General features: G+C 32.3%; 1 protein-coding gene across 1 annotated transcript; it reads left to right on the top strand.

Moving 5' to 3' along the window:
• Nucleotides 1-18,097: 18,097 nt before the first annotated feature.
• Nucleotides 18,098-19,894, top strand: LOC122859889 (uncharacterized protein DDB_G0290685-like). Its single transcript, XM_044163572.1, has 3 exons — nucleotides 18,098-18,154; nucleotides 18,212-18,611; nucleotides 18,891-19,894. Exons 1-3 carry the CDS (start codon nucleotides 18,098-18,100, stop codon nucleotides 19,892-19,894), a joined length of 1,461 nt encoding a protein of 486 aa, XP_044019507.1.
• The last annotated feature ends 1,351 nt before the right edge of the window (nucleotides 19,895-21,245 follow it).

Raw genomic sequence — 21,245 nt, 5'->3', positions numbered from 1 at the left:
TCGTCATGGCTATCGGAACGAATTCATTTTCCGTTTTTTTCGAAGGTATCTAAGAATTTCTAATGCTACTAAATTAAGGGGATATCCCGTGGTTCAGGCTACTGGTTCAAGGTGATCAATCATTTCTGAGGTTCCGGAAAACCGGAAAAGATTGTCTCAACTTTCCATGTTAAAACAATACAGAACGGCTGACTTTCCAGTCAACGTGGTTTTCATCGGAGAATTTCCTTATATTTTGATTTTACGTGATCGTCCTTATGATTCGATTCGTCCAATAAATTATTAAAACTATAACAAATTACAGAGTAGAAGAATACCCTTATTTTAAGTTTGAAAGATTTATTTTGTAATTTCCGGTATAAGCTGCAAGTCCTTAAAACCACTGTTCTACGACTAAAAAAATTTCGTAGTATGGTGGTTTTGAGGAGGTTTTGAAATTACGTCGTTAATTCCGTTTAGATTTGAGTATGGTTTGAGATTATCAGAAAGGTTCAATGAAATTTCTAAATCTTTACGTTCCGTGGACACAAAGAAAGCTTTAGTAGAACTCGTAACAAATATAATATCTTTTTATTATTCAAATTTTAGCATATGTCCTCAAAACTTCGATTCTTAAAAACAAGTACACTATTTCTGCATATTTCTGTGCATTTTCTATTTTTACAGAATGTCTTCAAAACTGCCAATAACTGGAGACATGAAATCCTTAAAATGGTGGTTTTGGGGACATTTAGTTTGAAGTAGAATCAACAGTTTCTATCCAGTCGACTGCAATTCCAACGATAAATTTCATGAAAAGGAAAAAATCTTATTGAGAATTGCCAGAAAATTCATATCGAAATTCATAAATTCGACTGTACCATCGAATTGGGTTCAAAAAATTAAGTCCTCGAAACTGCCTCTGTCTGAAAAAAAGGTAGTTTTTGGTGGTTTCAGGAACGTGCAATATTAAAACAGATATAATTATGTTAAATATTATTATAAAGCATAGTGATATTTTTTTTATACTGAAAATTTACTAAGCACATGTTTGCCGTTTGAATTGAATCGTAAAAATGCATTTAGCGCAGTAATGGTGCTTTTTTACCAAAAGTCCTTGAAACCTCCATTAGATAGATAAATGATGTTCTTGGAATGAAGGTTTCAGGGACACACGAAAAAATTCTTATTTTGGTCAATAATTGAATTTTTTCATCGAATCATTACTATTTATAGTTTAAGATGGAATCAATTGAAGATAAATCGGCCGTATTACCTACTTCACATTTCAATTTATAAAAATTATACCCGGTAAAATAAAAAGTCCTCAAAACCACTAAAGCATATTTTTCAAATGGGGTTTTGAGGACCGTCCTCAAAACCACCTTTACCTGAGATGGTGTTTTGGGGACCGTCCTCAAAACCACCAAATGTCCTTGAAACCACCATTGTATATATGAAGTAGTCCCCGAAAACACCACTGTATATATATTGTAACGAGATTTGGCAGATCTCGCGCTCCCGAAAATAATTAGAGGTCTGGTCTGAGGGGTTTTATCGACTAAGACGCTAATTAATACCACCGGTTTGTGAGTGGCCTCGGTAGTGACATCCATTTTCGCCTGAATGTCAGTGTTGACTTGGTAGACATCCACCATGAGTGGATAATCCGGATTCCTACCCTGGCTACGACAGATTCGTATCCCCTACTTCGACACCCCCACCGGAGAGTCGCATCGAGGTGTGCGCACAGATGGTCGTATGGAGTGGGTCAAACGGGAGTGGGGATAGAGAGTCCATAAAACTGGTGATCGCTGGTGACAGTCCGTGGTTGGCCTCCGATGAAGCTAGCTGACTCCTTGGTGGAGTTGGCTGGTGACTTGGTGATGTCGACATGCTCCTATGGAAGAGCTAGTTGATATCATTGGTGAAGCTGGCATGACTCCTTGGTGGAGTTAGCCGACTTAGACGATGACGTCAACTGGGTCCTAGGTTGGAACTAGTTGATGTCACTGATGAGTCCAACCAAGCTCCCGATGCGTGGTGCATGCTCTCGGGGGTGATTTACGATGTCGCTATGCTGTATAGGTAGGACGTTGTATATCACTCGCTCTCTCGCTCTAGTGTGGTTACTTACTGTCAGGGTAACCTATAATCGAGTAGTCAGATGCATAGAGTGGTCCGGCGTAAGACCAGCGTGGCTGCGGATGGACTTTATGTTCGGCTACTTGGTGCACTAGAGTGAGTAGGCAATAGGAGGATATTTGGTAAAGCCTGTGAGGTACGAATATCCTCGTTCTCGTATTGACTTAGGTTGTGCGAGTAAGTTAAACCAAAGTTAATGATCACGGTAATAACCGCCGCCGCGGGGTGAGGTTATTACGCTCCCGGTCAATACTAAAAACGATATACATTTTAGTAATGGTGCCAGAGTGACGTTTTGGAACTAATATGGTGGACCGCGCCCCTCTACCATTTTCTTACTGAACTAGTCGCTACCGAAATGGCCGTCGGCGGCCATTGCTCCCGAAACCTACCCCACGGTCCGTTGGTTGCCGTTATACACCAGCTGGCTCCCTCCTGGCGGTAAGAGAGGAGGATGGTGAGAAATCCTCGTTGATCCCATAGTAACTGAGGCTTCTACTTTATCGGTGGAAAAATCAGTTACAATATATATAATTATACATCAAAAACTAAAACGTATAAAATTTAACAATATTCGATTATAGATGAATAACAATAACCACAACAACAACAACAAGAACACAAGATGGGAATTATTGAAAAATTTCTGCTCATTTAACAACATCAGATTACGGAAGGTGACTGGTTGAACAATGCGTGATGGTTACAAAAAAGTTGCATGTCTATTAATAATGGGTAATATTGAAGTCACAAAGCTTGGCAAGACAACGGAAAAAGCAATTAAAAAAGCCAGTATAGTAATAAGGAATAAAATAAAGATGATGAGCAAAAATGGCGATGAAAAACAATATTCTGAAAACAATGAAAATTTTAATAATTTAGAATACAATCCAGTTTCAGTTTTAAACAAGTACTGTCATAAAAAAAATTCAATTTCAAAATATGAATTAGAAAAATCTGAAGGTCCGAATCATAGGCCAATATTCACAATAAAAGTAACTTATCCCGTCATATTTCCACTTAATCAAGTGAACATGCAGAAATATAGCTCTAGCTGTTCAGGTTGAACAAAAATTGCGGCAAAAAGGAAGGCCGCAGATCTGGCAATAAGAAGAATTAAAAAATTAGGTAAAGTACCAAAGCTCTGCCCCTCACCGTTACCTATTAGAAAAGCATCAACATTCCAGGAGGAATTAAATTAGAATCCAATTAAATACAGATATATATAGAATTTATAAGTGAATGAATTTTTTGCATGATTATAATTTCGGAAATAATATCCAATTTTACTCTATTTTAATTATTTTTGAAAATATATTTTGGAACAGCATAAATGAATACATAAGCAGTTAAATTTTATGTAAGTGTCTTTGAAGCGTAGAAATAAAAAATAATTCAAATTGTAGTAGAATAAATTTTTTCGTTCTCAGGTATAAATATATATGAGGCATTCTTAGTCAAATTACGGGGTCATCTGCCTGACCCCTTGCGATTTCAATAAAATGAGCTATTTTCAGTTGATTTTGGGTTGAAATTAAGCCTCTAATTTTTTTAGATTTTTTCATCAATTTTTCTAAACTCCATCATCTTGAATATCACTAATTTTTGAAATTCTCAAAAGGGACCCTTTTTTTTTTCTTGAATTTTTTTTTACAGTATAAAGTACACAATACACGCATTTCGAGCCTAGCGAAAATCTGGGTAACATGACAAAATAAATTTTACAAAATAAATCCGGACAAAACAAATTTGGAAAAAATAAATCGCGATAAAATAAATAACGAAAAAACATATTGCGACAAAATAAATCAAAAAAAAATAAATCTAGACAAAATGAATTTAAAAAAAACAAATTGTTACATGAATGAGGAGGTGATTTTCAGGTCACCAGGGGGGGTTGGGGGGGGGGCGAAGCCCTCCCAATTGCGAAAATATCTACTGATTTATAATTTTAAAAGACAATTTTAATGAATTCTTAATAGATTTTTTAATTTTATTTATTTTTGCATTCAATATTATTTAAATTTATTTTGTCTAGATTTATTTTTTTTCAATTTATTTTTTCGCGATTTATTTTTCCGTGATTTATTTTGAGCGGATTTACTATGTCGGATATATTATGTCAAATTTATTATGTCGTGTAATCAAAATCTGAGCCTAGAAATATAAATATTTTTTTTTGATTTAAAAAATTTTTTTTTTTTAGCCAAAAAAATTTCTAACAACGCAGAAATTGGAAGGTTACCAAGGAAAAATTTAGTTTTATTTAATTTTTTTAAAATTCAAAACTTATATTTCGAAAATCATATTAATTTTGAGAAAAAAAATTAATTTTTTCGGGAAACAAAAACTTTTTTTGCTGAAAAAAAAAATTTTTTAAATAAAAAAAAAATATTTATATTTCTGGGCCCAGATTTTTGCTATGCTCAAAATGCGTGTATTGTACTATATTCTGTAAAAAAAAATTCAGGAAAAAAAAGGGTCTCTTTTGAGAAATTCCAAAATTAGTGATATTTAAGATGATGGAGTCTAGAAAATATGATGAAAAAATCTAAAAAAATTCGAGGCTTAATTTCAGCCCAAAATCAACCGAAAATATCTCATTTTTATAAAATCGCAATGGATCAGACAGATGACCCCGTGATTTGACTAAGAATGCCCCATATATACATATGTATATGGCTTTGTGTACCAATTATGATCAACGGTTCGTGCGTCACTATCTGCAATCTCTTTGAATTTCATATATTTTGTAGCTTACTATTATATGGGGTGATTTACGATTTTGCAAAAAAATTTTTTTTATAGTTAATTTTGATTGATATTTCTTGCAATAAAAAAATTTAATGATAAATCATTTCCTATGTGAAAAAAAGTCAGCTTTTCAAAAAAAATATTTTTTTTTTTCAAAACATTTTTAAACCATTTAGAGTTCACTTTTTTTTCTAAAAATCGATTTTTATGGAAGTGCGCATACATTGATCATTTCAAAAATATTTTTTTCGAAAAGCTTAGCAAATTTTACGTAATATATGTATGTCTTAATGTCAGTCGGATCTCAATAGAAACTCTCGCAATCATCTAAGAACCAAAAAAAAATCATCCAAAATCATTGTTGTCATGATAAGTTTAATTTAAATATTGCTCATGATAACGAGGCTTAGAATCATGTTCACAGATGTTGCTTTATTGCTGATCCTTATGCGCAGAAGCTTATTATACAAGCTAATAACATTCTACTATTTTTGAAAAAACGTTAATTTACCAGTTTTTCTACATAAATAAACTGCTGAGAAAATCATAGTCTCATTTTAATTCTCTGCCACAACCCACTTAACCATGAACACAAGATTTATCAGCAAAAATATTTTCTTTCTCTGCATGGTGTTATGAAAAAAATATTTGATAAAAATTCAAAGCGCCATAATAAAAGATTAAGGGAGAACGGTACGTATCATATCAACCAAAAGTTTCGTTCCTAAGGTCTATTTTTTGCCTGTCTCAAAAGCAGTCGCTGACGTGAAAACTTTTGATTTATTCTACCCACACAATTACAAAAAAATTCACACCCACACAACAATAGCGATTTGGCAACGTTTGGTCTGAGTGAACATACGTTTGAAAAACGCAGTCGATAATATACCATCAAATTTATCCAATGCGTAGTTGCAATATTTTTGTTGACAAGAAAAAAAAAAATGATAAAAACAGCGTTTTTTTTTTAATTGCTATTTTTTATTAATAAGAAAATAGTAACTGATAAAACTAAAACTGTCAATCTGTTCTCAATAACTTCAGTTACTTAGGTTCTCAAAAAAAACACTATAGAATATAATTCCGGTCTACACTTTTTTTTCGCAATAACTACTGTTTTGGAGGGTCATTTTTTTATTACTCGTTACTCATAAGATTTTCATTACTCATAAGAGCCCACGTTAAATTTTTTTTTTTTATAAACATTATAACTTTTAAACTAAATCTGTAAGAGACTTAAGAGTTTGTTTTAATAGATTCATCATAATTTCAACTATCTGAAAAAACAATAAAAAAAGAAGTTTATAATTTCCTTCAATGTGGGCCATTTTCCCTTAAATTATTTTTTTTTATTTTAGAATAGGTAGACTTAGAGTTCAAGGGTTTGAGTCTGAGCAGTTGTCACAATGAAAAAAAGAATAGTGTCATAAAGCAATAAACTTTCTGTCATAATCCAAGAAGCATACTTCTAATCATGGGATAAATAGTCTTGGAATATGACAATGTTGTCTTGAAGCAAGAATGTTTTTGTCATAATCCAAGAAGATAACTTCTCAAATTTGAGCAATTGTTTTATGGAACAAGACGGACATGTCATGGATTATGACAGAGTCGCCTTGATTGAGGAAATTTTTTTTTTTTCAAAATAACAAGTGCTCTTCACGAGTCAAGAACATTTTGTTCATGATTCGAGAAAATTATTTGCAAGGAGAAAACTTCTATTTTATAAAAGTTTTGTTCTTGGTTGTGAAATTTTTTTTTTCTATGTATATTTTATTAAAAGGTATGGAAAACTAGTGGAAGAATAAGATATCTCATTGGTAGACTATGATTTATAAGCAGTTTATTTATGTAGAAAAACCGGTAAATTAACGTTTATTAGAAAAAGTAGAATTTTGTTAGCTCGAATCAGCTTCTGCGTGTCAGAATCAGCAATAAAACAACATCTGTGAACATGATTCTAAGCCTCGTTATCATGAGCAATATTTGAATTAAACTTATCATGACAATCATGATTTCAAATGATTGTTTCTTGGATTTTTTTTTGGTTCTTACATGATTGCGAGAGTTTTTATGGAGATCCCACTGACATTAAGACATATATTACGTGAAATTTGCTAAGCTTGTCAAAAATAATATTTTCGAAATTATCACTGTATGAGCACTTCCATAAAAATCGATTTTTAGAAGAAAAAGTGAATAGTTTAAAAAAAAAAAAAAATATTTTTTTCGAAAAGCTGACCTTTTTTTTTACATAAAAAATGATTCATCATTGAATTTTTTTATTGCAAAAAATATTGAATAAAATCAATTAAAAAAAAAATTTTTTTCCAAAATCGTGAACTACCCTATATAATAGTGGCTAAAATAAAGCTAGGAAAAATCTGAAATAATTCAGAGACATATATCTCGATATATATTAGCTACAAAATATATAAAATTCAAAGTGATTGCAGATAGTGACGCACGAACCGTTGATCATAATTGGTAGACATAGCCATATATACATTTTTCTTTTCTCAACAATAATGTTATTGAATGTTAGACTAAATCTTAAAGATAAAATGTTTCGATTATAAATTTGATGTAATAAATAAAATATCGTTAAAAGATAATTTGAAATAAATAATGTGTTTCATGAATGGGTAATAAAAATCTTGAACGAAATATATAAAAGTGTAAATGACGTTTATATAATAATTATTGAGTTTCCTAACACTTATGACAATGCCCAGAGTACGATGGAGAATTCGGACAAGCCGCAACAGGTCTAGTAATGCACTAAACAAATGCCAGTGGTTAATATGTGTTCATACGTCATAATTTTACAATTGTTAATTTTTTTGTTGAATAGAAATTCTTTTAAGCCTCACTCGAAATTAAGGAGACAACCGAGGGGACGAAAGAAGTATCTTGCTAAGTTCCACGTATTATTGAATTTTATTTTTTCAAAAACGTAAAGTATCCTGCCAGACATTCAAATAATATTAGGTAATATAAAAAAAGTCAGAGGTAAAAAATATCGCCCCTATTAGGAGAATCAAGTTTTGGATTCCAGGTGTTTTTTGAAACTATGTGATACTTTCAAATAATATTGAGTGATATAATTAAATCATGGAGTAGGGGATATTCATTCCCCTGATAATAAATAATTTTTTTATGAATTAATGAATAAGTAATTAATAACTAATTGCTTTTTTATTTTATAAATTGTAATACTGATACATCATATAGGACTGAATATAATTGCTCAATTAAGTTCAGTCAATTCATATTGGAGTTTCTTTAATGGTATAAATAATGTTAATCAATTATTTTCGATGAATAATCGCAAGATTAATCACCTAAATACGCAGTAAGTTTTGTGCATTTAATTTTTGTTATTCTCACGACATTTTGGCTTCATGACTGTAGCCACTTATCTGCAACTGTCATAACAACAAGTAACAGCAATAAATAAACAACATAGTAAGTACAAGTAAACAAGTTATCGAATCGAAATTTATTTATAAGATGATTTGTTAATAATAATAAATATTATCATTTTATTTCAGACTGAATGATAACACATTTTTAATTTGAATTGTGGGGAGTTAAAGTTTGTTTGGCTATATAAGTCGAGTTGAAATAACAACTGCATTCATTTCCATTGGTTGCTTTACAATCGAACTGGTAAAAATAACCTGTTATCTTCGAGTTATTATCACACAGTGTAAATACAAATACAGCATCTTGCCCAAAAGGACAACGACGTACTCCAATTCAACTGAACATGATCCAAGTGAAAATATAAAAAGAAATGATAATTAGATCACAATTGTATTCACAAGATAATTTATTTAAATACTAAAATAATTGTTCTTAATTAGCAATAATTATAATTCACCTGATATCAATGAAACAATTAAAATAATAGTAATAAATTGTGTATTTTCTTTTTTATATTTTTTATGATGACAAGTTGGTGGCTATAATAATTGAGTATGATCATTTCATGTAACTAGGGTGCGGTCACCGCTGCGCCCGCATAGGCAATTCAACCACCCGCTATTTTGCCGTACCCTAATTTCCCTTAAGCCACCAATAACCCCGATCTTGCAGCAAACGCCGCGATCGCGCCCTTTGGTAGCTTCATGATCTCTCCGGGTTCACAAAAGTGCTTCCTAAAGCATTGACATCTAAGCTCGACCAGTCCAATGCAATAGCATAGCACATGACTCGCTGTTTCCTTCACTCCTTCGTCGCACTTGCGACAAGTGTTATCCCGTACTAGTCCTATCCTTTTCAGATGTGCCCTGAGTCTACAGTGTCCCGTTACCAGCCCTACTACTAGCCTCAGCTGACACCTAGTCATGTTTACTGGCTGCCTAGCTACTTTCCGCTCAGGTTAACCTAGAAAATCGTGAGTTTGCCTCGCCTTGGACTCCTGTCTTTATAATTTATTATGTACCCTGTATTGATAGTCGCGAATTTCTGTCTTAACAAAGCAATCCGCAATCCCTACGACTGGTCCCGGCCCATAGAGTCTCAATGCTGAACCTCCACGAGCCAGTTCAGACCCTGGATTCCCGAATGTCCATAAAAGTTTGACCTTGTTTCGTGATGCCAGTAAATTCAATTTTTCCCGGCAATCCCTCACCAAGGCTGATTTGTCTGCTGGTGCGTAAATTGCCAACAGCGCTGCTTGACTATTTGAACAGATACAGATCCTCTTGTTCCTATAGCCACGTTCTAAGTTTATCTCTGCACATACTAACACCGCGAATACCTCCGCTTGAAAGACCGTACAGATTTTGCCCAGAGTAAAATTAGTGCCCTTGGTCGATCCTCGGAGCCAGATTCCTGCCCCAGTGCCCTCCTTGGTCTTGGATCCATCTGTGAACCAGGTGAGATCGCATTCCGAGGTCGGACCCGGTTCTTTCATCCACTTCTCCCGTTCCGGATAATTTACTCTGTATTTCTTTTCGAAGCAGTATCTTTCTTCCAAAAAGTCCTGCCTAGCTAATACCGCAGAATTTAACTTTTTCTGCTCGAAAGCAATAATGAGTGTCCAGTATTACCTAAGCGTCTCACCCACTGCCTATTTCTCATAAGTCTGCTCGCGACCCTCAGTGCTGCTATCCTCACTATCAGATTTAGCGGAGGCATATCCAATAGTGCTCCTATAGCACAAATGGGGGTCGACTTACTAGCCCCTGTCATTTCTCTCAGCGCTAAGCCTCTGATCTGTTCTAGAAGACTCCTGGCTCCTACCTGCCTGATTCTCTTCCACCAAACAATAGCCCCATGCACCACTGCAGGTATAACTACCACTTGGTACATTCAGGCCATGATGCTTGGGTTGATACCCCAGTTTCTACCACAGATCCTTCTGAGCGTATATAGCATCATAACGGCCCTGTTTCGAACTCTTTCTACTTGCAGTCCCCAATTCAGTCTTTTATCTAGTATAACACCCAGATGTTTGACCGAGTTTGAGGATACAATCTCCTTGCCATAGAACTTTAGATTTTTCCACCCTTCTAGCTTTCTTTTATTCGTGATAATCACCAGTTCCGTCTTTTCCGGATTGACAAGTAGCCCTGTGCCTTTCACACCACCTTTTCACTATACCTAGTGCAATTCGAGATCTGCTACAGGCGGTATTTGCATCCCCTGTCTGTATTACGATAGTTATATCGTCCGCATATCCCTGAGCATGAAAACCCTCGTGGTTCAGAGCTACTAAGAGGTCATCCACCACTAGACACCATAGCAGCGAGAATAGCACTCCTCGATTGACGATGGCCCCCAGCGTCTCCCCTCTTGTTAAACGCCCTCTTTATGTCCATGAATATACCCCCCCCCCTTTGTCAGCCCTGCCAGGCTCAGGAATAAAAACTACCTTAGTTTTTCGCCATTGCCTCGGTACATAACCCGTAGCAATATACGCCCAGCAGTTGCAGTTGCTGGCTTGGCTTCAATTTGAACAGCTGTTGATCTTATCTATGGACGATCAACTTCAAGCTCAACAGATCTTTCATCAGTTGAACCTTTTGAAGAAGTAGCTGTTCTTCTTGTTCTCTTTAGTGAGTTGAAAAGTAGCATGTCTGTAGGAACTACAAGTCTTACAGTGAAGCTTCCTCCTGTTAGGCTTATTCTTAGTCAATGATGAGGTATTTCCAGTAGAGGTGTTGTTTGATGATTGTTTACTGGATTCAGGTGACCAATAAGCTGTTGATCTTGCATCCCCAGCAGACGTGTTGTTTGTTGGTGGTCTGCTGGCTTCAGGCGACCAATAAGTTGTTTACCTTAGTTCAGCAGATGATACAGTTGTTGCTGAAAAGGGATATTCACTTCTGGAATTAAAGAGTGGTAAACACCTCATGAAGGTACCAGCAAGCAAAGGATCAGTAATTTCAGGTTCATTTCTTTATGAAGCTAATTCATACTTGTTCATCACTTTCCTTACTTCCTGATACATCAGTCTTTAAGACATAATTAATATCGGCCTCTGGTACAGGTGTTGAAGACTGTGGTCTTCTAACTACTAGTGGTACAATTGTTTCTTCATTTGAAACCTGTACTGGTTCAAGTTTTTTTTCTCAAGCTTTTTTTGTGTAGGCATTGTGTAGCTGTTTCCGGCATACCAAATTCAATCTAATAGTCTACCTTCTTAATATTTCTTATGCTTGGTTTAGATCTTTAGCTGTTATCCGAGCTTGGAATTGGAGTGAACGATTTCAGGCTTGGTTTAATCTTAATTCCTCCAGCTAGATCAGGTGGTGGATCCACTGCTGTAAAAACTGGATTATATAAGTCATCACCAGTTTTTCCAGTTGGAATATCCAATTGTATAATTGGTTCATCCAAACTAATTGACCCCAAGTTTGGTTTGGTGGCAGCTGGACGAGTGACTGGTTCTTCCAGGTCTGTTAATTCAATGTTTCCAGTCTGTGAGAATGGTTCAGGTGTTTTTGCTTCAAACTGTTGTGATAATACCTCACTTGTTTGGATAACTAACTCTTCCAGGTTAACCAATTCAATTACCTCTGGCTGTGTAACTGGTTCAAGCATTACTTCTCTCGTTCGTTGTGGTGGCACCTCAGCTACTTAAATAACTGTCTTTTTCAGCTCAACTTGTTTTGGTCTTGATGGTGAATCAATCCTTTCCAACCGAACGTCAAAAGTTTTATGACTGAGTGATACAATCCTAGTAGGAACAGACTTAAGTGATGACGCCCCGAAGTCTGAATCCTTACCAGCTGTGAAATCTAACGTGTGTGCAGCTAAATTGGTCTCCATCTTTCCAAGATTTCTGAAGTATAGTCAGTATCAGTTAACAGACTGCCCGTATCGGATTCATCCAACATAGTCTCATCAACAATTGTTGGATTCACAGCTACAGTAGTTGTTAGATTTACAGTTGTAACAGTTGTTGGATTTACGGTTACAACAGGTGGTGTATTTGCTGCACCCTGAGATGTCATCAACTGTTGATAGACTGAAGAAAAAGCCGTTGACAAGTCTGGATTAATACGGGCAACTTTACCAAGTTCTTGCTGATAGGGCTTCAATGCATCTAAGAGGATTGACTCAATAGTCCTGTCGGTGTCAACTGATGCTGTTACTATATCCAACCAGGTATTTTTCTTGGTGGTTCTCCAACATCTGAATCATCACTGTCAGAATCTATCAAATTATTTGATTTGAAAAGTAGTCTGCTTGAGTCTCTGCCAGATGACCTGGTGCGTCTGTGTGATACAGAGGGATCACTGCTAGTCCTCCTTGCCGATCTTAATTCCCTCATCTGTAACAAATAAAATAACGGGTAGTTTTTCTGTTTGATTAAATAATAATTCGGAGCTATTCAAGGCTTGAGATCTGTAACTGAGGATTGGTCTAAGACCTTCTCGAAAAGTCTGATAGTTCATAGCAAGTAGCAGAAGGTTTGGCAGAAGGCGATGTTAACAACGAATCATGATAAGCAGTATTGAATGCGAATCGAAATTCTGGCAAAAAGTGACCCCAGTCTCGATGGTTACCATCAAGATAGGCTCGGAGCATATTTTTCAAACTCCGTTTTACCCGTTCCACTAGATCAGCCTGTGGATGATACGGAGGTGTCGTTTGCAGGTTGATTCCTGCCCACACAGCCAAGGACTTAATTTCTTCATTAACGAACTCCATGTCTGAATATTATCAGATCTTCTAGTCTTTCCCGGATAACACGTCCAGTTGCTACTCGCAACGCAGCTAGCTCAACGTATTTCGTCATCTGGTCTTGAATAACTAGAAGATATGATCAACTAGCTATTGATCTAGGTAGAGGTCCTATGATATCAGCAGCTATTACTGACCATGTTTCTTGCACAATACGTCTACCCATGAAACTACGAGGTTTAGCTAAATCAGACTTGGTTCGTTGACAAGTTTCACAACGTGATATAAAAGTAGAAATTTTCCTAAACATATTTCGCAAAAAATATTGCATAGCAACACGCTTATACGTTTTATCTATACCAAGATGACCTTGATGAGGTGGTGAATGACATTCAGATATTGCTTCTTCCCGCAATTCCTTTGGTAAGACCAATTTCCAAGCGGAGAGGTTTTGGCATTCCGTCAAGATGAAAGACTGTGGCCTGTGAAAATATAACCGGTCCTCCACAATTTTCCAGTCAGGATAGTTATGAAGAAAATGCAATACTTTACTAAATTTCTTACTGTACCAACGGTCTTTTGACTGTTGGATCCTGAGCCAAATTAATTCTATCGGGTAAACGTGACAGAGCATCTGGTACATGATGATGAGCACCTTTACGATGGACAATCACAAAATTATATTGCATGAGTTTTAATGACCAACGTGCAAGACGACCAGTTGGATTCCGGAGGTTGTTGAGCCAACGCAAACTACTGTGGTCGGTTATGACCAGGGTCGCAAAGTTCGGTCAATTTTCGAGGCGCTTTCAATTTGTGAGTGTACTGGTGTAATAGTGCCGGTATGTCAGATGGGTACGTTCATACGTATTCTAACTACTCGTTTGTTTATCTTGAAAATATGAAAGATGTCGTTGTGTGTCCTGTAAAAAGTTAAGTATTGCTAAATCTTCAATTGAAATAATTTATAAATTAAAAAATAAATAAAATGAATTACGGTACCTATGGAGAAATTGTTTTTTTTTTTTTTATTATTTTTTGAGCAGCAATATTTTTTATACGAATATTCGGACAGAGATGAGCGGTTTTTTTTTTTTTTTTATCGACGACCTTAGGTTAGAAATTGTAATCAGACCGTACACGGTCTACTAAAATTGTAGATACAAATTTTTGAAAGTTTAAATATTGAACCGCATACAAATCACATCGTGTACGGTGTATGTCATTGGAGGTTAAACCGTGTGCGGTATGAACTGTATACAGTTTACGTGTAATACAAATACAAATTTTTTTATTTACATTTTTAACTGCATACGAATTGTACCGTGTGCGGTATAAACTGTATACGGTTTACGTGTAATACAAATATAAATTTTTTTATTTTAAATTTTTGACTGCATATGAATCGTACCATGTGCGGTGTATGTCGTCGAAAATTCAATTAGGTTAAAATGCATGGACAAAACTACTTGGATATTTTTATAATTATCCTCAAAATTATTAAGGAAAACGTCCTAGACATTGAAAATAATTTATATACCGCATACGACTGTCATACATGTATGGTGTATTGAACCTCAATAATGAAAAAAAAAAAATACATAATAAAATATGTGGGGTTTGTTAATTACGATATTATTTTTTTTTATTTTATTTTTCATTCTTTTTATTATTACAAATTACAATAAAATCATTTATGTCGAAATACAGATGAACAAATAGATATAATTCGTGTAATGACAACGTAGGTGGTTTTCAGAATTTCAATGACAGCCGTATGCTGATTAAAACGTTGATTAAAATATAAATGTTGATTTAATCGCTGCATACATGACGCATACGGTGTATAAGAACCAGAAAATTATAACTGACAGTGTATGCGGAATATTGTCTTGGATGAATGAAAATGAATTATTTGCTGGTTATATTCAGCCGATGATATTCCGGGTAATCACCAATTTCGTCATATTGTTGGCTTATGCACCAGTGTCTCAATAGTTTGATCGTCTCAATAGCTACATTTTTGTCTTGAAAAAAAAACAAAAAAATACATATAAATTTTCTCAAACAGGAAAATAATAATGAAATAATTGAAAAAAAATTAGATTCTATAATTTTACCAGCTTTTATTTTCAAAATATCTTGAAAGGAGGATCAGGCTCAGTAATTTCCTCGATTAACGTATCCAATACTTTTTCCATCAACCAAGCTCCTAAAAATTTTTTTCTCTACATTTTTCTTATCAATTATTTTATTACTCTTACATTATTTTTTATTAACTCATAAATTTTCTTTTTTTTATGCTTTTCTTGAATAATATTCATAGTAATAGAACAAAAATAATTTACCTTCAAATGCCTTTGGCAGTCTCAATTTACCTCCTTTTGGCCCAGATGGAGGCATCAGCTCGAACTAGCTTTTTTAATGAAACGATTATTTTACTTTTATTATTCATTATTCAAAAAAAAATTAAAAACTCTGATGTTTATTTTACTCACCATATTTTTTTTAACATAAAAGAAATTTTTCATTTTGCGACTTTTTTTTTTTTGCAACCTTTATTATGACTAGTTGGCAACTGATGACGATTTATAAATGCTATAAAAGTGGAGACTCAAAGAAATTGACAATCGAAGAAATAAACAAATGCTAAAGTATTTGTAGCTATTGGCAACCACATAATCTGTATATACTGCATACGTTCTTTGGATTATATACCGCATACTTCTTCATGAATTATACATTGATTGTATAGATTGTAAGATGGAGAAAAAACTTAAATTGCAATGAATACCACACTCAACGTTTCATTTAACAATAAAACCAATGAAAACATAATTATTTTATTTTATATTAAAATTTGTAAATAAAAAAAAGGAAATTATTATATTGATTATATTTATCAACTTGAGTAATATAAAATGTCTGAGCTGTTTTTTAAAACTATGATAACTGATGATTCAAGTTATCCCCAAATGGTGTCGACATAACCTGCTCTGAATGACCCATATCTTACAAAATCATCGCATATTTTGATATTGCAAAAGGTTGGTTAGTTTCACGTCGAACGTTGTGTATCAGCCTTTTTTGCTAACGGACCAACTTGTGAGTACATGTGAAAAAAAAAAAAAACAAAACAAGTGAAACGACATTGTGTATATTTGTGATTCTGCTACCAGACACTTTCAGTTATAATTTTGATGAATATATAATAATATAATTATAAATATATTGTATTCATTAATTACTATATTTCGTTTACTACATATGTTTCAATATATTACTTGAAGTATAATATCATATAATTAATAATATGCATAATACATGTAAATTAGACCGTTTAAAAAAAAAAAAAAATTCTTTTTTTTTTTCTCCCACCCCCTAGAATCTTAGTATTTAACAAGACAAACCATCTACTATTTTCAATGTCGCTCATCGACTTTGAATTTTTCCATTTATACATGTAAGCAAAGTGTTTATTTTATACTTTTGTTCATAACTTTATCAATTTTTGAGCTAGAGACTTGGCGACTATTCGAAAGCTCAAAGCTTTGAAATACATATTGAAAAAAATTTTTGATCAACTGTTTCGTGGCTAGAGAACTTTATAAACGTTTATTCCTAAAAAAACGATAATTTATTTATTCGAAGACCTCTGGGCATTCATATAAAATTAAAAATTCGGCCTATAAAATATAGTGTCTAAAGCTTTTTCATTAAGCTTTTTAAATAATCATCTTGAATTGAAATATATTGATTATTATAAAAGTTATGATTTTTTGAAACACTGAAAAAAAACAATGTTATTTGTGCAATTTTTTCATGGACGAATGAATGCTGTTTTCGGTTGGGTGTTCCAAAAAATCATAACTTTCGAAATAATCAATATATTTCAATTCAAGATGATTATTTAAAAAGCTTAACTAAAAAGCTTTAGACACGATATCTTATATGCCGAATTTTTAATTTTATATGAATGCCCAGAGGTCTTCGAATAAATAAATTATCGTTTGTTTAGAAATAAACGTTTACGTAGTTTTCTAGCCGCGAAACAGATGATTAAAAATGTTTTTCAATATGTATTTCAAAGCTTTTTTTTTAAGCTTTCGAATGGTTGTATTACCAAGTTTTTAGCTCAAAAATTGATAAAGTTATGAACAAAAGTATAAAATAAACACTTTGCTTACATGTATTTTAAATGGAAAATATTTAAAGTCGATGAGCGACATTAAAAAAAAAAAAAAAAAAATTGAAAATAGTAGATTGTTTGTCTTGTTGAATACTAAGATTTTAGGGGGTGGGAGAGAAGAAAAAATTTTTTTTTTTTTTTTTGAAACGGTCTAATGTAAATACATGTGAAAAAAAAAAAAAAAAAAGAACAATTGAAACTACGTCGTTTGTCTTAGTGTTTTTGTTAACACAATCAAATTATGATGGATACGTTTGAAGCTGATGAAGAATTTAAAACTTATGATGACTACAAACAAAAATTTGAAAAGTTCGAAAATTCTGAAAACAATAATCAGTATAAGTTTTATCAGTCAACAAAAACCTTGAAAAAATGCCATCAAAATAACAAGGTAGTCGATAAAATTAATGATCAACAATTCAAAGAATCATTGATTTATTCTGAAATTAGGATTACGTGCCAGGAAATAAATGTAGAGTAAGTAAAATGTTGAATGTTCAATTTATTAAACTACAATTTAAATATATAAATTTATTGAATATGTCAATGAAAAATCTTGCAATTTCAAATTGTATTTTAAATAATAAAATTAAAACAATAATTTCAAATACAATTTCTTATCGTATTACAGTCAATTATGTTTTTTAGTTTTTTTTATCTAATAATAATTAATAAAAATTTCAGCAATGGGAGTCATTGTCCATTTATGATTTATATAAAAGCCATCAAAAAAGATAAAAAAAACAACAATAATGATGTATTGAAGGTCAAGACTATAAGAGGGTTACATGATCATGGTATTTCAATACTTCAACCAATAAAAAGTAAGTAAATTATTCAATAAAAAAAAAAATTAAACTAATAATTGAAAAATATCATTAATTGATTATGTGGAATTTCTTAGGAACGAAAAATAAAGAAGATGTAGAAGAAGCTGTCAAATGTGTAAAAAATATGATGAATTTATTAAACTACCATTTTGAAAGTACTACTTTGATGTAGTACTTTATCTACATTGATGTAGATGTAAAATTAGCAAGCATACAGCTTTTGTTAGAACAATGGAGAGGTGAAAATGTAGAAGAGCCATTGACGCCATTAAAAGATCAAAAGAAAGTCAATACTCGAAAGAGAAAAAACAACTTGGAAGAGATTGATATAGATTTGCCAAATAGAAAAAACAGACCAAGTGGTAAAACAGAAAAAATTGTACAAGTCATCGAGACTGATTCAAATCGTCAAGATCAAGTTCATGTAAATACAAATTATCAAAGTGCTGATCAAACAATATCAGAATCAGATACAGGTATGGATTATCAAAGCAGTGTTGAAAAACTACCAAGTTTTCAAGGTGTTGATAATGAGATAACAGAGGAAAATTCATCTGGTACTAGAAATATTGGTGAAATCATGAAGAATTCATTAGATACATTGGAAAATGGGATTGTGAAAAACTAATTGAGGCCATGAAAAGATCAAGAGCTAATCAATTCACGAAAGAGAAAAAATGAGTCAGTGGAGATTGGTTTAGATTTACCAAAAAGAAAAAACAAACAAAGTGGTAAAAAAGAGATAATTGTACAACAGCAAGATTAATCTGGTCAAAATATTGATAATGTTCTTGAAACTAATCAAAAAAATAATGATACAAACTGTAAAAGTGTTAATCAAATAATACCAGAGCCACATAATTCTGTGGTTGAAAATAACAGCGATGTATTTGGAATTGATAAACAAACCAATGATAAAAATAAATCAAATCAATTCAATATAGAAGCTGAAGAAATCGATATAAGTACTTCTGCTGATACAAATAAAAATAATAAGACTGCTTTAAATCATAAGGACCATAATGATACAGATATAGATTATCAAAGCAGTGTTGAAAAACTACCAGATTTTATACTTAATATTATTCAACAAAATAGAGATAAAAGAAGAAAGAATAAAGCTGTCATGGAATCCAATGAAAATAATAATACTATTAGTAATACAAATCAAAATACTGAGACTGGTCCAAATCGTGAAGATCATGTCGGAGTAGATACAAATCACCAAAGAGTAGATGAAAAAATACAAAAGAAAGATAATTCTGGTGCTGAAAATATTGACATTGTAGTTAAAAATAATCAACAAAATGATGATACAACTCAACAAGATAAAACTGATATGACAGTTGGACGTACTAATGAAATTGCTTATGTTGATACAAATAAGAATTTTGAGAATGATTTAAACAATGACGATGGTGATGCAAATGATATATTTATTGGCATTGGCGATGAAGAAATTATCAATAATGATTTAAATTGTCCAGATCATGCTGATGCAGATCCAATTTATTTTATTGATCAAATCATGTCCGAGCAAGATAATTCTGGTACTGACAATATTGTACTTGAAACTGATGTACAAAATAATAACACTTATCAACCAAATCAAACTGATATAATTGATAAACAAAGTGGTGAAAGTACTGCTGATAATAACAATAAAAGTATTGTAACTGGTTTAAATCATAAAGACCATGGTGATGCAGGTACAAATTATATTGTTAATCACAAAATAGCAGAGCAAGATAATTCTGGTGCTGAAAATATTGTCAGTATACTCAAAACTAATCAACAAGATGAAAATGAAACAAATAATTGTCATAAATGTAATAAAAACCTCTTGAGTTGCTAACGATTGAATGTGAAAAGTGTCACCATAAGTATCATCGAAAATGTACAAAACTGTCTGTAAGTCAATTCAGAAAAATAGTAACTTGGAGCTGCAACACCTGTACACAACAATAGAGTATCGTCACTTTTTAAATTATAAAATCTATCTATAGTTTATTAATTTCATGCAATAATTTCAACTTATATTTTATAATTAAAATGATATATTGTCGAAAAAAAACATATAATTATCATTGAAATATTCCATACTTCCGGTATATATCATATACATTAATATTTATTATTTATTAATATTCAATAAATTATAATATATAATAGAATATATAATAAATATAATAATATATAATAATAAATAATGATAATAATGAATATAATATATAATATAATATATAATAAATAATATACATATATTATTTATTGATAATATTTATTGATATTAATATTTATTAATATTTATTAATAAACATAACGCAAGGCTGAAAACTTATTGCAATATCAGAATTATTTCTTTTTTATTTACATAGTATATTATTACGTAATAATTCATGTAGATGCATAGTATGTAGTAACTACATTACATGTCTATACACAACTGTTTAATAAAAAGACAAGGTTAAATAAAGTTTTTTGCTATCGAAGTAATATGACTTTTTTATTCGTTTGATTGTGCATATTTTTTTCGATTCAAATTGATGATGTGACTCACAATGTCAATTTGATCATTAATATTAATTGAATTTTATCATTAAAACAAGATTGATTCTAAATCAATTTCATATTTTGAAAAAATCATACCGCACGAGAATCACTGCCGTATGTTGGATGTAAACGTTTTTTTTTCAATGTTGATAATGTTTTAAAAATGTTGTTTTTTACTATTTACATTTTTTATGTGCATCTCTAAATGTTGATAGGCAGATAAATACTGATAATTTGAAGTATATGGTCTTCACTGAAATAATAAGATAGAATAATCAATAAACCGGATACAGTTGAATATTTAAATTTGCATCTGTACCACACACAGTATAATTAATACTTAAATATCTGTATAGAGTTCATACAGCACACGGTTCAATCTCCAATGGTGTACACGACTTGTATGCAGTTAAAAATTTGAAATAAAAAAATTCGTATTTGTATTACACGTACACACATGCGGTATATAAATTATTTTCACTGTCTAGGACGTTTTCCTTAATATATTCTAGGATAATTATAAAAATATCCAAGTGGTTTTGTCCATGCATTTTGACCTGATTAAATTTTCGACGACATACACCACACACGGTATAATTCATAGTTAAATATTTGTATACAGTTCATACCGAACACGGTACGATCCGTATGCA

This window comes from Aphidius gifuensis, linkage group LG6 (assembly GCF_014905175.1).
Source record: "Aphidius gifuensis isolate YNYX2018 linkage group LG6, ASM1490517v1, whole genome shotgun sequence".
Classification (NCBI taxonomy): domain Eukaryota; kingdom Metazoa; phylum Arthropoda; class Insecta; order Hymenoptera; family Braconidae; genus Aphidius; species Aphidius gifuensis.
This window is presented reverse-complemented; position numbering and strand designations above follow the sequence as displayed.

Excerpts from the sequence above, each read along its gene's own strand:
- LOC122859889 (XM_044163572.1), top strand. The coding sequence starts at position 18,098 with ATGTGGAATTTCTTAGGAACGAAAAATAAAGAAGATGTAGAAGAAGCT. Across the intron at positions 18,155-18,211 it reads TAGAAGAAGCTGTCAAATGT|TACTTTATCTACATTGATGT; the intron begins GTAAAAAATATG and ends ACTTTGATGTAG. Across the intron at positions 18,612-18,890 it reads ATCTGGTACTAGAAATATTG|AGCCACATAATTCTGTGGTT; the intron begins GTGAAATCATGA and ends AAATAATACCAG.